This window comes from Paramisgurnus dabryanus, chromosome 5 (assembly GCF_030506205.2).
Source record: "Paramisgurnus dabryanus chromosome 5, PD_genome_1.1, whole genome shotgun sequence".
Taxonomy (NCBI): domain Eukaryota; kingdom Metazoa; phylum Chordata; class Actinopteri; order Cypriniformes; family Cobitidae; genus Paramisgurnus; species Paramisgurnus dabryanus.
In genome coordinates this window covers 40,672,303-40,687,273 of record NC_133341.1, presented here as the reverse complement: position 1 = coordinate 40,687,273, position 14,971 = coordinate 40,672,303, and the positions used below count along the sequence as shown (strand labels likewise).

General features: G+C 36.6%; 1 protein-coding gene across 2 annotated transcripts; it reads right to left on the bottom strand.

The window, feature by feature from the left end:
* Nucleotides 1-636: 636 nt before the first annotated feature.
* On the bottom strand, nucleotides 637-14,142 carry LOC135774220 (uncharacterized). 2 transcript variants are annotated; one of them, XM_065284168.2, is made up of 9 exons: nucleotides 13,834-14,142; nucleotides 12,949-13,141; nucleotides 10,229-10,540; nucleotides 6,318-7,995; nucleotides 6,128-6,184; nucleotides 4,623-4,830; nucleotides 4,381-4,514; nucleotides 3,448-3,519; nucleotides 637-3,374 (listed from the first exon to the last, which is right to left on the bottom strand). In XM_065284168.2, the coding sequence occupies exons 2-9, from the start codon at nucleotides 13,130-13,132 to the stop codon at nucleotides 3,104-3,106; spliced, it is 2,916 nt and encodes a 971-aa protein (XP_065140240.1). In that variant the 5' UTR covers nucleotides 13,133-13,141; nucleotides 13,834-14,142; the 3' UTR covers nucleotides 637-3,103. The 2 variants fall into 2 exon arrangements, with proteins under 2 accessions (XP_065140240.1, XP_065140241.1); XM_065284169.2 differs by lacking the exon at nucleotides 6,128-6,184.
* Between the last annotated feature and the right edge of the window lie 829 nt (nucleotides 14,143-14,971).

Sequence of the window (14,971 nt, the reverse complement as noted above, 5' to 3'; positions counted from 1 at the left end):
ATTTTAAAAACAAATTTATTTGGTTTATTAATAACTTAAAAGAAAACTTTATTTAGCGTTGACAATGTAATATGTCCAAAAGCCATGGTATGGAACCGTTATAAAAATAAAACAAAACATGGCTTTTACAATGAGAAAAAAAACATACAAGCTTTTAAGTCTTTATTTTCATTTTAAACATATATATTATATAAAATCATCGAAAGGGACCATGTGTTGAACGCGTCTGGCCTTAAGTTAACTTCCGGTTTCTGTTTGTTATCGTTCTGACTGACGTGCGTTTCCGAAAGCAACTATAGTTACCATAGTTAGCTAACGATTAACCATAGTTAGCTAACGATACTCTTGGGAAATTCACCCTGGCTAGTATGAGGTAAAGAATTAATGTTTTATTACCTGTTTATTACCTTTATTACGATCAGATTGTTTTGTGTCATTGTAATGAATTGTCCACTAGTGTTGCCATAGTTTCTACAACCTGAAACTGAGGATAGAGTGGAAGGGACGAGTTGTTCATTAAAACAGATTCTTTATGTTGATTTTTTATTACAAAAGTCATGTACATATAATGGCTTTAAACATCAACAATAATTTCTGACCAATTAGCCAAGAATAAGAATGACAAGAATAAGAAAGTGTTATTCAACACTATTTTATTCATAAAATATATATATATAAAATCACATTGATTGAGAGCACTCAAGCAATAGTTAGTGTTGGTCTGAGCAACAGCAGCAGCATCATCTAATAACACTGTGTAGGTGTGACAAGAAAATAAAATATAAATACAAACTAACATTTTCCATTATAAAAACAGCCAGTTTCACTATAGACGTGTAAACACACAACACATCTCTTTAAAAATAAATGTCTACAGGTTGTGTTCAAGTCACATCTATTCCTCTAACAAAGAGATGCTCTTCAGGTAAAGGCTCAGACTCTTTGGGGGATCAAGTGCAGATCATTGACTAAAAGCTATAGGTAGGTCTGATACTACATTACAATTGATTATTTAAAAAAACTGGAAACATAACACGTAAAACCATAAGAAATGTTGCATTGCTCTTTTTTTATCTAGAAAAAAAACTGACGGAATGATGAACCTATTAAAATCGGTCAAATCCAATTATCTACATAAAAATGTTGTGCTTTACAAATGTCTGCCTGATATTAAGCCAGCTAGAATAAAAGCATGGATGCACTGCAAGCATTTATTAGAATTCAAACATGAATAATTTAATCTGCCCTTTAAATTTCTGATGATGATAAAAGCATTCTTCCAACTAACAATATGAACAAAGTGGTCTTGTCCTATTTTGTTATTTGTATCGTAACCGTAATAATGCAACTTTGTTAAATTTCATATAGCTGAAGCTGATTATGAACGGACAGAAAGACTTAATTTAATGCAAAATGCAATAAGGTTGAAAAATAAAAGAGCTAGAGAAAGACCATTTGAATTAGGGATGCTTAACGATTAATCGCGATTAATCGTTAGCAGAATAAAAGTTTTTGTTTACATCATATATGTGTGTGAACTGTGTATAATAACTTTGTATAAATAAATGTACACACATGCATGTATATGTTTTAGAAATGTTTACATGTGTATATACATTTGTATATTTATGTATAATTTATATTATATATAAATACTTAATATATATAAAAAAAAATCTTAAAATTATACATGAATGTGTTCATATTTATATATATATACATATTTATTATACACAGTTTACACACATATGTGATGTAAACAAAAACTTTTATTCTGCTAACGATTAATCGCGATTAATTGTTTAGCATCCCTAATTTGAATGTTGTCTTTTTATAAAAGCTGCCAAAACAACAAATTACACACAAATGTTATATTTGTAAGGTAAAATCAACACAATGTCCAGCACAATTCGTACGAATTTAAGTGGTGGCTAATTTTTATGAATTCAAATGATCACGTTCATACATTTTGGACGATTTGCTTCCGCCCCAGTGACGCTGGGTTTAGTGGTGGGATATTGTTTATGTCTTTCAAATAATTGTACGTTTTTGTATGATTTACTTTGTATGAATTAACACGAATTAGTCACATAAAACCTGTATGAAAACCTGTGAGATCAGGTTTAGGTCAAATATAATGCTGCCGCATGATTAGTAGCGATTTATCGTTATTTGCAGAATAATACATCATATATGTTTACATAATATATGTGTGTGTACTGTGTATAATAATTATGTATATATATAAATACACACACGCACGCACACACACATACGTATAATTGTAAGAAAAAAATATATTTATAAATTATATATAAATATAAACATGTCTATACACATGCAAATGTTACTTAATTATATACGTGTGTGTGTGTGTGTGTGTGTGTGTGTATTTATACATAATTATTATACACAGTACACCCACATATATTATGTAAACAAAAACTTTTATTCTGCAAATGATTAGTCACGACTAATCGTCAAGCAGCATTAGTAAAATATATAAAAAATGCGTACAGTTACCGTACACTCCCCAGTGCCTTATAAAAACCTAATGTAAAAGAAAATTAAAACTTACAAGATAAGACTTTTGTAGCCCTGTCCTGCAAATCCTTTTACGGAAGAAATGATTTTAAAAAAATGATACCTGCTAATCCAGATTTACTACACATGAAAAAAATATAACCTATAAAATCCAATCTGACATTAGTAGTCTGGGAAGAGCAGTGCTTGTTTATCACCACATTTCCATAAGGACCTAAACATCAGAAATCAACTCAGGAGTCAAAATCTTTGTTTAAACACAGGCTCAATTTTTGCACCGAAGTGATGCTTAGGATCATCTTGTTTCGCAATGTGTAAAGAATAAAGAAACATTGCTAAACTGCAACAATCACATTGTAAGGAAACAAAAGTGCTCATGTACAAGTCAACTATAATGTGCTTGTATTTTTTCCACATGCTCACACTGCTAAAATGTCTTTTGGGTCAGCGTACTTCATAAACTTTTGTAAATTCCTCTTTGTACGTCCAGACAATTAAATGTTTCCTACATTAATATCAAACTTTAATAGCCTTCACAAAAATCAAACGCATGGTGTACTTAAACCTCCAGTCCTTGGCGAGTGAAGTAGTCTTCTAGTTCTGAAAGCCTCTCAATCAGCATTACATCAAGGTCAGCGTCGTCATGTTTACCCCGTCGAGCTCTTCCCCGTGGCCCCTTTGCTCGTAAGGGGCCTAGATTAGTTTTAGCCTTGCGTTTTCGCGGCAGTGTAAAATCGGGAAAATCCAGAACTCGCTTTCGTTTCTGCTGGCCAATACAAACCAGAGCACCATTCTTTTCTTTCGGCTCTTCAAAAATCGTCTCTAGGCATCTGCGCGAGAGCATTTAGGATTAATTTCTATACAAAAGCATTAAAATAAACAAAATATATTGCAAGCACATACCTGTTGGGGGTCGGAGATTTGTAATTTTTGTTGGTGTAAATTTCTTCTAAGCTGAATTCCTTTTTCTTTAACCTTATGGAATACAAATACATGAAGGTTTGATTTGACATTTTACATACTAGAGACGTCAAAACTCAAAACCAAAGAAAAGTAAATGGTCCACAAACGTGCTACTTGGTGAACGTCCTAACCTGGGGAGTTATATTACTCAAACATGCATTTTATTATAAAAAATGTCCTGCATGTTAATAAAACACCCATTTATCCATCCCTGCCCGCTCTCTCTATCCTTTACCTTTAAATTTAAAACATAAAATTATTTAGATCTTTGTTTTTTGCAGTTTTTGTGTGGGTCCATATCCCATCTTTGCTTTAAATATTTTTTAATATTTAAAAAGTCATAATATTTCAGATTAATGCACATTTTAGTGTCCCCAGCATTTCACTTTCAAATTTTGTCACATTTTCAAGAGGAAGTTACATCATATGGATCTTCTGAAGGCCAATTCTCATTTTCTTTTTCTGTATATTTTATAAAACTTATGCCATGACTGTGAATGTCAATTATAATGTTCAGTCCTGTTACCTACATTATTTCTTTGAAGCTATCAGTTTATTTTAAAATAAAATTTGACCAATAATTCAATATGCTATAAGCACATATTTATTGCAGCTATATTTTCATGCATTTGCTAAATCTATGCTAAAACTCAGTCCTGTTACCAAAATGCCCCTATTGAGTAACCCATTTTTAAAAATTAACTAGTTGCCTTAGATTGACCAATACTCACTTTGAAAAGTAAAATATGTGCATGTTGTTAGATTTAGTGTTAATTTTTTTTTAATTTTGACGAGTTACAACATGCAAATGGCACCGATTCGGTGGAATGGAGGACTACAATACTAAATTTACTATAAAGAGAAAACGCTTACCTCTTTGGTTTGGGAAGTCCCATTGGAGTAAGGTTGGTATCTGGTTTGGGAATGGTCTTACGGATTCGAATTTGGGAGACTTTTTTGGAACGATGGCCAGCTTGTGTGTCTGCATTAGCATCAAAGAGATCCACCTACAAGAAACATTCAGTTTAACTTAAACTTCACCTGTGTATCAAGTTAAATTTCCAAATAAATTCCCATCTGAAGTCTTTGTTTAAGCAGAAAAGTTGATAAGATACCTGCTCCATTTCTCTAGATGCCCCTTGGCTATGCAAACCAGGAAATTTAACATTGGCGCTGACCACAGCAAAACTGGGCAAAGATTCAGCTGGTGAGCCTTCTAGGTGCTTGGGGCTGATGCCGTGTCGTGAAGGGTAATCCATAATTTTCTCAGGCGTAAGGTGTTTTTTTGACAGGTGACCCACTGATGCAAATGATATGGCTTTCCTATACACATTAAAAGAATAAAAAAATTTTTTAGAGAATGCCAGCTGATATATTTTCATATTCAATTACATATTTAATAAGCACTATTGTGGATTTTGATTATTGGCAAAAATTTTGGTATAATGCTTCAAAATTGATAATGATTATAGTAAAGAAATGGCAATTTAAATCTACACTGCAAAATATTTTTTCCAAGAAAAAGTGACTTTGTGCATAAAACAAGCAAAAAAATCTGCCAATGGGGTAAGCAAAAAATTTTGAAAAATTTTCTTAAACACAAATTCAAGAAAAAAGATTTTTTTGCTTGTTTTATGCACTTAAATTTGATATTTTTAGTCTAAAAACTAGACTTATTTTCTTGGGTTGTTTTGCTCATCAAGAAATTGATTAAGAATTTTTTGATATTTTTACTGAAAACAAGATAAAAATTCTAAGAATTTTTTTATTGAAAATAATTTTTTGCAGTGTACATTTAAGCAATTACCAGACGCTGTTATCCAAATGATATGCATTCAAGCTGTCTCTATTAACTCTTTCCCTGCCATTCACTAGTTAACTCGTCAATTAAGACAAAACGCTTCGCTCCAATTGACAAGTTTTTCCAGCAATCCGTATTTCCGCTATTATCTTACCCAACTTATAAAACCATGGCTATTTATAACCAGTTTAACAGTCCACCATGGGAAACAACTAATAGCATATTATTCTTATCAATGTGCACAATGTCCATAATAAAGAGGTGCGGGATAAACCAAAGTTTGCATAGTTACTGAATGCACAGAATTTTGAATGCACCCCAATCTGGTTTGGATAAAAGCATGTGCAAAATGCATAAATGTAGTAGTGCTGGTGAAAAATTGTGTTAAGCAAAGTCTTATGCTGCGTTTACACCAGCCGCGGTTGAGGCGGCAAGCGCGGGTGATTTACATGTTAAGTCAATGCAAAGATGCGATGAGGCATCCTGCGGTGCGGTACGCGCGAATTGAAATTCTGAACTTTGGCGGATTTCCACGCTGCGTTAACCAATCAGGACCTTGCTGTAGTAGTGATGTGATTACAGGAAGCGAGTATCAACAGAGTCGCAGAAGCCCCTCCCATGACACAAATTTCCGCGTGAATGTCTCAAATGACTAGAATTTCACTTGCGAATGAAACGAGTAAACTAAAATGTTCAAGTGTCCAACTACACGCGAATAGCGCGTTTTTGCCGCCTTTACCGCGGCTGGTGTAAACGCAGCATTATAAGCTACATGGTAAGGGATCCTAGAGGTAATGTGCTGCAGGGGGATATGCCCACCGTGTTGTAGCTCTTTTCCTGCTGGTTGTAGCTTCTTGATCAGATTGTCGTGTATAGCTAACAATAAAGAAGATGTCAATCAAAAAGCTTGGAATTGCTAGTGCACGCAGCATGCAAGCAATAATCTGATCTGATTACGTAATCAATTTTTTTTAAACATGCAAAACAAATTTTAGGAGTGTTAACTCACTGGTGATCATTGTCCAGACCCGGTGGAGCCGTGTGGTCAACCAGAGGCCGAAGAGGATGACACTTACATTCTCCCAAAATCCGACTCGTAACCGTATGGACACCTGGACATGACAACTCCATGAGTGGGAAGTTGAGCCGTCTGTGCCGAAACCACAGCCTGAAGGATGTCGGAGAAGATAATGCCAGGACGGTGCTTACACCTCCCCCAGAGAAACTCCCTTTGCTTAAAGCATACATGGACGGGGTGGTGGACCGAAAAAGCTGAGATAAGCTAGGACAAAATGCAGAGTCTTTACCCATTAATTGGTTGATGGGTAATGCAAATGAATTCTTAAGTACCGGTTGACAACTGTTTAAGGTCTCTTCTTCCAGCTCATGAAGGGACAGAGAGTATCCAGAAACATGGCGATTCTTACCGCTGTAGTGTTTGAGCTTTGATACAGTTCTGCTGTAGTCCGTCGATTTGTCTGGTAGTACCGAGTCATTTTTGGGACAGTTTTTAGACACCAAGCCATTAGCAGTGTCAGACAGCTGATTTAACAGTTTGTTAGTATCATGGATAGACTTGAATTCGACATTAAGTGTTTTAGAGGAACCGTTTCTTGGGAGTTGGGAATTAGGATGCGATTGCGGAAATGTCAAAAGCGAAGAGGTCTGATCACCTATACTTTTTACCAACTGGTTTGGTAAAGTCTGTTCACAGTTTGAACCTTGCAAAGGATGTTTTATTAGGCTGTATGAATTAATGCCATTATGTTCCCCAACTTCCTCACTTTGTCCATTACTACCCAACTTTGTGCTTTGTGCAGAATTGCCACCTACTTCTCTGCCCTCCAAGACTGCTGTACTTTTACTCAACGAGGTAGTTAAAAAACTTGGCTTCTCATTGTTTGTGCCCATTTTCATTCTTTCCTTTTCCCTGCTCGCTTCTGCCGCTTTATTACAAGCCTGAAAATTAGCCAAGGGAACTGAGGGGTAGGGCTGCCCTCCATGCGGAAAAAATAAGGTAATTTCACCAGACGATTCCTGCTGGCTGTTGTTACCATCGACTTTCCCAAAATTTGATTTCTCTGAGCTCTTCGTTAGTTTTGAAAACGAATAAAGAGGATCCATACTTGTATCCGACTTTGAGCCATTAGTACCCGAATAGTGCAGAAATTGTGTGTTGAAGGAAGGCACCTGTGGGTGTTCCTGTGCATGTAAACACTGAGTATTCTTGGTAGCGTCTGCTTTTCCCACATTATCAGAGGACTGTACTTCCTGTGTACAAGTCAGTACCTGTTTGTCATTCTCATTTGGGCTGCTGATCACAGAACCGCCCGATAAGCTTAATGCGACACGATCCTTCTCAGCTACTAGTTCCATTTCCAGGTCTTCAAAGTCTGACACAGGTGAGTAATTACCCACCAAATAATTCTCAGTATGTCCCGTAGAGCAGGTTTTCAGCATTTCAAACATGGAGCCACTGGAATTCCCATTTAGTATTGGACAGCTTGGTTCCTCGGGCTTATGGACAGGACTTTGCGAGTTTTGGGAAGGAGTTGACATTAGCCATGAACAAACAGGGTCCTTTTTTGGTTCCGGAGAGAGCGCTCTGAGAGGAGAATGTGGTGTAGAGGAAGAGATATTTTTTGAGAGGATTCCTCTGTCATCTTTTAGGACTTCGATGTCCTCTCCTGTTAGCACACAATTGTTACAGTTAAATAAATGACACATATAGTATTAGAGATGAACCGATCAACTGGAATTGTCAGATTTTACACATGATCGGACGGACTAGTAACCGGTTGGTCAGTATAACGCCAGCAAAAACGTCACATCCACACGCACACTTGCATTGGAAGCAGCTCCTGAACCGTTATCAAACAGCTACATTAATTGAATTCTGTACCCGGACTCTCCTCAGGAGCGCTTTTCCCGAACAATAACACAACTCGCTGCTTAACCACCTAAGTATAATGCATAGTTGGATAAACTATCTAGCTTGTCGCACATCCGATGTTTGAACCATGTTGGTTTAACAATATAGTTGATGATGTCACGTTAGGAGTGGAGTATTAATCAGGGTTCCCACACCTTAGTTAACTTCAAATTCAAGGACTTTCCAGGTCCAATACCCTCAAATTCAAGGACTAAATGTGGGGACACATTTTAAGTAAGAGCAAGGTTACATCGTGTTACCTTTTAAGATACATTGTTACAGTTCTCTTTCGAGGGAACTCGTGCTGCGTCACTGCGCTGACACTTTGGGGACGCCTCCAGGGGTAAGTGCGTCTGAATGTGTATATCAAATTCAACCAATGATGAGGCTTAACCACAAAGACAGGGTGAAGCGGGAGCCAGGAAGTATATCGCTATGTGAAATATTGCCAAAGACGGCATTACAGGGACACAGGAAGTATGGCAAGGGAGACGCAGCGTCTCGTTCCCTTCTCAGGGAACAACAGTTACATACGTAACCCGAGACGTTTTCATGTGTCAAACACAACTATGCAAAAAAGCATTTTTGTATGAATCAACATTCGCATAGAAAAGATATAAGCATTTAAAGTGAACAGTTTAGCGCGTGTGCTTAAAAAGTCGAGAATTTTTATTTTTATGATATTATCCTACACTACACAGGGAATAATATGGATTTTTTTCCAGAAAACTTCTTGCATAAAATTAATTCAAGCACTTTCAATGACCTGTATCTATGTATGTATATTTTCAAAAACTTCCCAGGGCCTTGAATTTTTTTCTCCAAGATTCACAAACTTTCAAGGATTTCAAGGACCCATGGGAACCCTGATTCATTAATCTTTTCAGATTGATTTATTGTCAGATTATTGCTGTAAATAATGTACATTGCATCTAGATACTGCTTTGTGGTCGTGATTTAGTTCTCTGTTTTTTTATTTATAAAATTTTATTTATTAGCGAGTTTCCTTCTACGTCACTCATCCCAGGGATTCCCTTTCAATGTTGTAGTCATGCGTAAGGTCTACGTCGTAGGTTATTCATAGCCTGTGCTAATTTTTAACAGTGCGTCAGTTCTACGCGGATCGCAAGCGCTGTGATTGGTCCAATAGAACCCCTCCCGTCAGGTAAAAAAAAACTGCGTCATAGGTATTTCCGTTTGCGACGGTGATAACAAAGATGAGCCAAGTTGAGTAGTGATTTAACTCAAACCGCACACTGAAAAAAATTATTAATTCAATTTACTCAATTTTTTAAGGTAAGTGGTTGCAATCAATTTATTTAAGCTACATTTAAACAAACAAAAAAAAAACTTTTGTTTAACTCTTTCCCCGCCATTGACGAGATATCTCGTCAATTAAGAGAAAACGCTTCCCCGCCAATGACGAGATTTTCCGTCTTTCCGCAATACCGCTATTATCCACCAGGTGGTTAATATTCCGCAACTTTTTAAACCCGGAAGTATTGCCCTATGGCAAGCTGCTGCATGTCCGTGTCTGTTTTAAAGATCGCTCTGAATGGGATCTCTATGAAAAGTCTGTCACAAAAATGGAATTATCTCTGCTTTTTGCTCAAAATATGGTGTTTTTGCAAAAACCTACCCATATTCAAAAGCTGATTGCAAAAGAACCACTAAAGGTAGGATGAAACGTTTTTTTTTTTTTTTTGAAAGCAGAGGATCTGTTCTTTCATTTGGTATATTGTATGTTTATATATTTAAAGAAGAACATTTTCTGGAGGGCATTAAACTTTGGTGAAAATCATGAAAAACGCTGGCGCTGGCTGGCAACTTTTTTTTAAAACGCTGGCGGTGAAAGAGTTAAATGTAGCTTAAATAAATTGATTGCAACCACTTACCAAAAATTGGAATCTGCCAAGAAAATTGTAATCGGTGCATCTCTGGTAAGAACTGATGTTTGCATAAATAACTGTTTAAATATGAACATTTACCAAGATTGTGTGAATGCGAAACACTCTGTACATTTGGAAAGCCAAATGACAAGTCCCTGCCCAGCTGGCCAACTTTACTGTGAAGCTGAGCCAAACTGCGGGTATGCGCACTGCTTTGTGAACACAGCTGGTCCATCCTCTTCTCCACCGCCTTGAGACGCTGCGTCAGAGAGCCGAGGGTATCTGTCAGCAGACGTTTCATCTCAGTCTGATGGGACACAAAAAGCTGTTCAAGAACTCCAAGTTGTTCTCCTGATGAAGGAGCTGAATTGAAGGTACCAGATGTCCAAGTACATGGATTTTGTGGACCCTCTGCAAAGCAGGTTAGGAGAAAACATACTCGTAAGCAGTGCTTAATAATGTCTTAAAACACTCAGACAATTACCTCCAATTTACCAATGATTGTGTAAATTTTAAATTAAAACAAAAACAATACAATGCAATACTTTTGGAACCAATTGTTCCACATTTACATCTACAATGTTCAATCTAGTATAAACTCAAAAATGCTCTTATTAGGGTTTGCACAGGACAAATAAAATGATAAACTGCACATCTCACCAGATATTTTAAACACATTCTTAGCGTCCTTTAAATAAACATGATTATGCAAACTGAACTAGCACAGAGTCTAAAGCCGCCTTTCCACTGCACACGACAAACGACGGCCGATAAGCCGGAAGTCATTAATTTCCTATGGAGAGTCGCAAAGCGGATGCGTGAGGTGCCGACCATCTGCGGATGCGTAAATATCGGATCCGTTTTGACGGTTGGATGCGTTAAAAAATTTGAACTTGTGCGACTAAACCGCATGCGATATGCCGACCGGAAGTTATGTTTTTCATTGTATTCCAATCACAAACTGTGTGTGAGGTGAAAATGATTAATCCTTTTGGTTTAACTTTATTAGTTACACTTGAATCCTTAAAAAAACACTATTGATTACTGATAATAAATACATTATTAATTTAATTTGTGTATGTAATTATTTTAATCTTGTCTTTATATGTTCTCTCAAAAAAATATTGGCAATCTTTGTCATATATGCATAGCTGTTTATTGTTTCATTCATTTGCATTCATTTATTTATTCCACCGTGGTAAAAATATTAGAATGAAGCCTCTTGCGCTGGAATGAGCTTCCCTCCCATATACGATTAAACTGAAACTTCATTACGACTGCCACTAGGGGGAGAACTCCGACTGTCGTTTCCGTATGTCGTGTGCAGTGGAAAGGCGGCTTAAGGGTGTTTTCAGACCTGTAAATCGATTGGTTCAGTTTGAATTCACAAGGCAATGGCCGCTTCTCAATATGCGTTCTTGTGGACTTGTAAAACATGATCAGTCGCGGCCCAAGTACTGTTCCAATTACAAGTTCACATCAACCCAAGTTCACATAACATCCCTAGATGTGTTCTAGATGTGTTCTAGGGATCATCCCCCCCATTTTATCGAGGATGCATCCGGAGGTGACTTATGACAGCCAAGTTTCCCAGAATGCATTTTGCGTCAGCATCAATATGCTTAAAACTTGCATGATATGCGAAATATTAGTCTTTCTGTGTCATAAAATGTAGTTTTATGAGCTGTTTAGTCAAGAATATAGAGGAATAAACTTCAATTTTGGGTGATTCTGACGAAATCCAGATTTAGAAGGTGTCCAGCATCAGAAATTTTTAAAACCCCTCAAAGCCATTTTTTTTGCATATATTGAACTTACTATAACCATTATTTTTTGAGAATTTAAAAAATATTTCCTATAGAATTATTTACATTTTTTTAAATTATCATTACCGCAACATGATTTACATTAAATATATACATTTACGAACTCATGTTTCGGTAATGAGAACTAAAAAGTTGTCTAGGTACTATGACAAACAAAATTTCAACTTTTATCTGGAGAGAAAAATTAAGAACTGCTTACCTGGTAGCCATCTTGAGTGTCACGGTCAATTATGTCCCTTCCAACATTTTTTTTTTTTTAATATGTTAGTTCCTTGAGGGCTTAAACAATGATTGAAAATTGTTGCGGAGGATGAGAAAATTGGTCTTGGACACATTTATATTCCTTATTATTGTCTCTACATTTACCAATGATCACCAAATACCACATGTTTCTTTACTGTTAATGTTTATAGTATAACATGCACTGAAGATTTTTATTTTTTAGATTTTTTATTTATAAATATTTCCATGTCAAAGAACCCAAATCCAGTCATGGACACGTTCCGGTAATGAAAATTTTCCCCTTAAATGTGGAAAAAACAACAAAATTGGTTTGTATGATGTCATTTGAAATCATGCACAAAATAGTACATGAAGAAATGTTTGTAACTGTATGTTTCTATTCTTATAAGTCTAATTTCGCGAGAAACACCCACATGTGGTCAGTTAGTAAAGCCTAATAATCTCAATTATTCATATAAAGTCTGTTATTTGTTATTATCTGAATTGTTTTTCAGGTATGCTCATGGTTTAAAAAGCAATACGATGGCCTGTTAGTTGGTCCGTTGGGTCGGATTGCTTTCATGGAGTTCGTTTTGCAATCGGAGTGGCTGTTTTGGTGCGGATCCCGTGTTCAAATATGCCTAAATGAACCCAACCAAGGGAGAAAACACACCAGGTTCCAAAACAAAGGCTCAGGTCTAAAAACACCCTAAATGTACAAGCTTTCTGATTTGTTTCTGAGGTCTCGTTTTGAATGAACTTCTCTTGTACCTTTCTCAAAGACAGTGGAGGGCTCATTGTCATTAGATTCAATCTCCCTGCTGGTTTCTCTGCATCCCATGGCCAGCTGCTCCTGATAAAGTGAGAACGGAGAAGAACGTCGACATGGACCAGCAGCAGACGCAGGCAACTGCTCCATCCCTTTCTGGTCAGCCGGAGGATTGGATAACATCATTTAAGGGACCTTACAAACAGGGGAAAAGAGACAGATCAAATGTGTTAAAGTCAGCTTACAATACCTCTTCTGTGTATAACATTTAGGAAAAATTACTTCTATTAGGATAAAGTGAAAGTATCATACATTATTACAAAGTATTAAATTATTACCATTCTAAGGTATGACGGTATTTACATACCCAAGTCTAATACTTAGATATTAGACAGTAATATGGGTGCTCCTGTGATCATTAAATAGAGAATAAATGTATTGCAAATAAATGTATGCAAAATGTATTGTCGGTACAAACTAAACAACAGAATTGTACACATTATTCACATAATAGTGTTCTTGTACCTCAGCTGAAAGCGCATTGTATTTAAAAAGCAAAGGTCAAATAGGTTCAATTCATAGGGAACGCACGTACTCGTAATCTATTTATCCAAATGCGTAAATGCATTAAACACCTGACAATGTGCGCAGAGCATTACGTCAATAACGTATCTGGTCAAACTGCGATTGAATGAACAAATGAAAGCAACTGAACTTATTTTGTCCAACAAATATATTTCGCGCGATCTATTCTTCGTACTATATAATATTTAGACAATTAAAAAAATATGAATACTTTTAAAGATAACTTCTTCCCTAATACGTAAAGCAGGGCCCAACCCGACTGTAAATAAATTAAAAGCATTAAAAAATGTTTAAAGCAGTACCTTGATGATTGCTTCCTCGAACTGTCCCTGATAAAAACGATATCTCCGGTGATGACAGCGCGATGTTATATCACTAATACTTGCAGAGGCATCCTCCAGAGTTACAACTCGGATGTGATTCCTTTAAACCCGCAAAGTGATTTCCGGGAAATCTCTGGACTCATGCTCACACAGACGGACCGATTTGCTTGGCAAAACCGTACTCAAATAAACCTTATTTTTTACGTTAGCTCAATTTAAACATTTAAGACATACAGCGCACAACCTCCCTATCCCCACAATATTTTGCGAACGACGAGAAGTGACGACAACTACACATGTAGCACGACTTCCGGTTAGGCAGCCAATTCCGTTCCCTTCTGGAATTTCTGTTCCCCTCGAGTCGTTTCTTATGACAGCGCATGCGCAGGCACCTAAGAACAGCTGGGTGATTTTTTTATTATGGTATAGCATTCAGAGTTTGTTTGTACACAGCTCACAACAATTTAAACAATAAAATAACTATTCAGAAAAAACAGCTGGGTGTACAGAAAGCAAGAATGTAATTCTTCTCCCCAAAATATTGTATTTTTTTGTAATGGCAGTAGGGTATGTAAACACAATGCTGCTCGATTGGATAAAGTTGCTTACAAAAGCCAGTGGCGGCTAGTGACTTTTACAAAGAAGCACGAATGCGAAACTTGATAAAACATTGTCATGTGTGTGGATCGTCATGTCAAAATATATGTTCAGTGCATCATGTGAAGCTATGTGATCGCGTGTCATGTCAAAACACGTACCTGATACAGACGCTTCATAAGGCTTTATGATAAAGGAGACGCTTATGGTTTGCTAGATACTCGTTAATCTCATTTGTAATCAGAGTTTTGTGTTTTGCGAGCATCTCTTTTATCAGGAACCCTTTCAACGCTGTGATGCGTGGCTCCAAGGACACAACAGACACATATTTAATGAGCCACACCCACTAAACCCCAAACACATATTTTGCTTTTCTCAGGAGGCACCGACCGCCACTGATTTACATTTAGATTTAGGCATTTAGCAGATGCTTTTTATCCAAAGCGACTTACAAAGATAAGGAAACAATCAAGCCATTTGTCATAGGGAGGCAATAATACAAGAAGTGCCTATACCAAGT

Coding starts and splice junctions, on each gene's coding strand:
- LOC135774220 (XM_065284168.2), bottom strand. CDS start 13,132: ATGATGTTATCCAATCCTCCGGCTGACCAGAAAGGGATGGAGCAGTTG. Junction 10,541..12,948: donor CTCCACTGTCTTTGAGAAAG/GTACAAGAGAAG, acceptor CCTGCTTTGCAG/AGGGTCCACAAAATCCATGT. Junction 3,520..4,380: donor GGACTTCCCAAACCAAAGAG/GTAAGCGTTTTC, acceptor GTATTCCATAAG/GTTAAAGAAAAAGGAATTCA.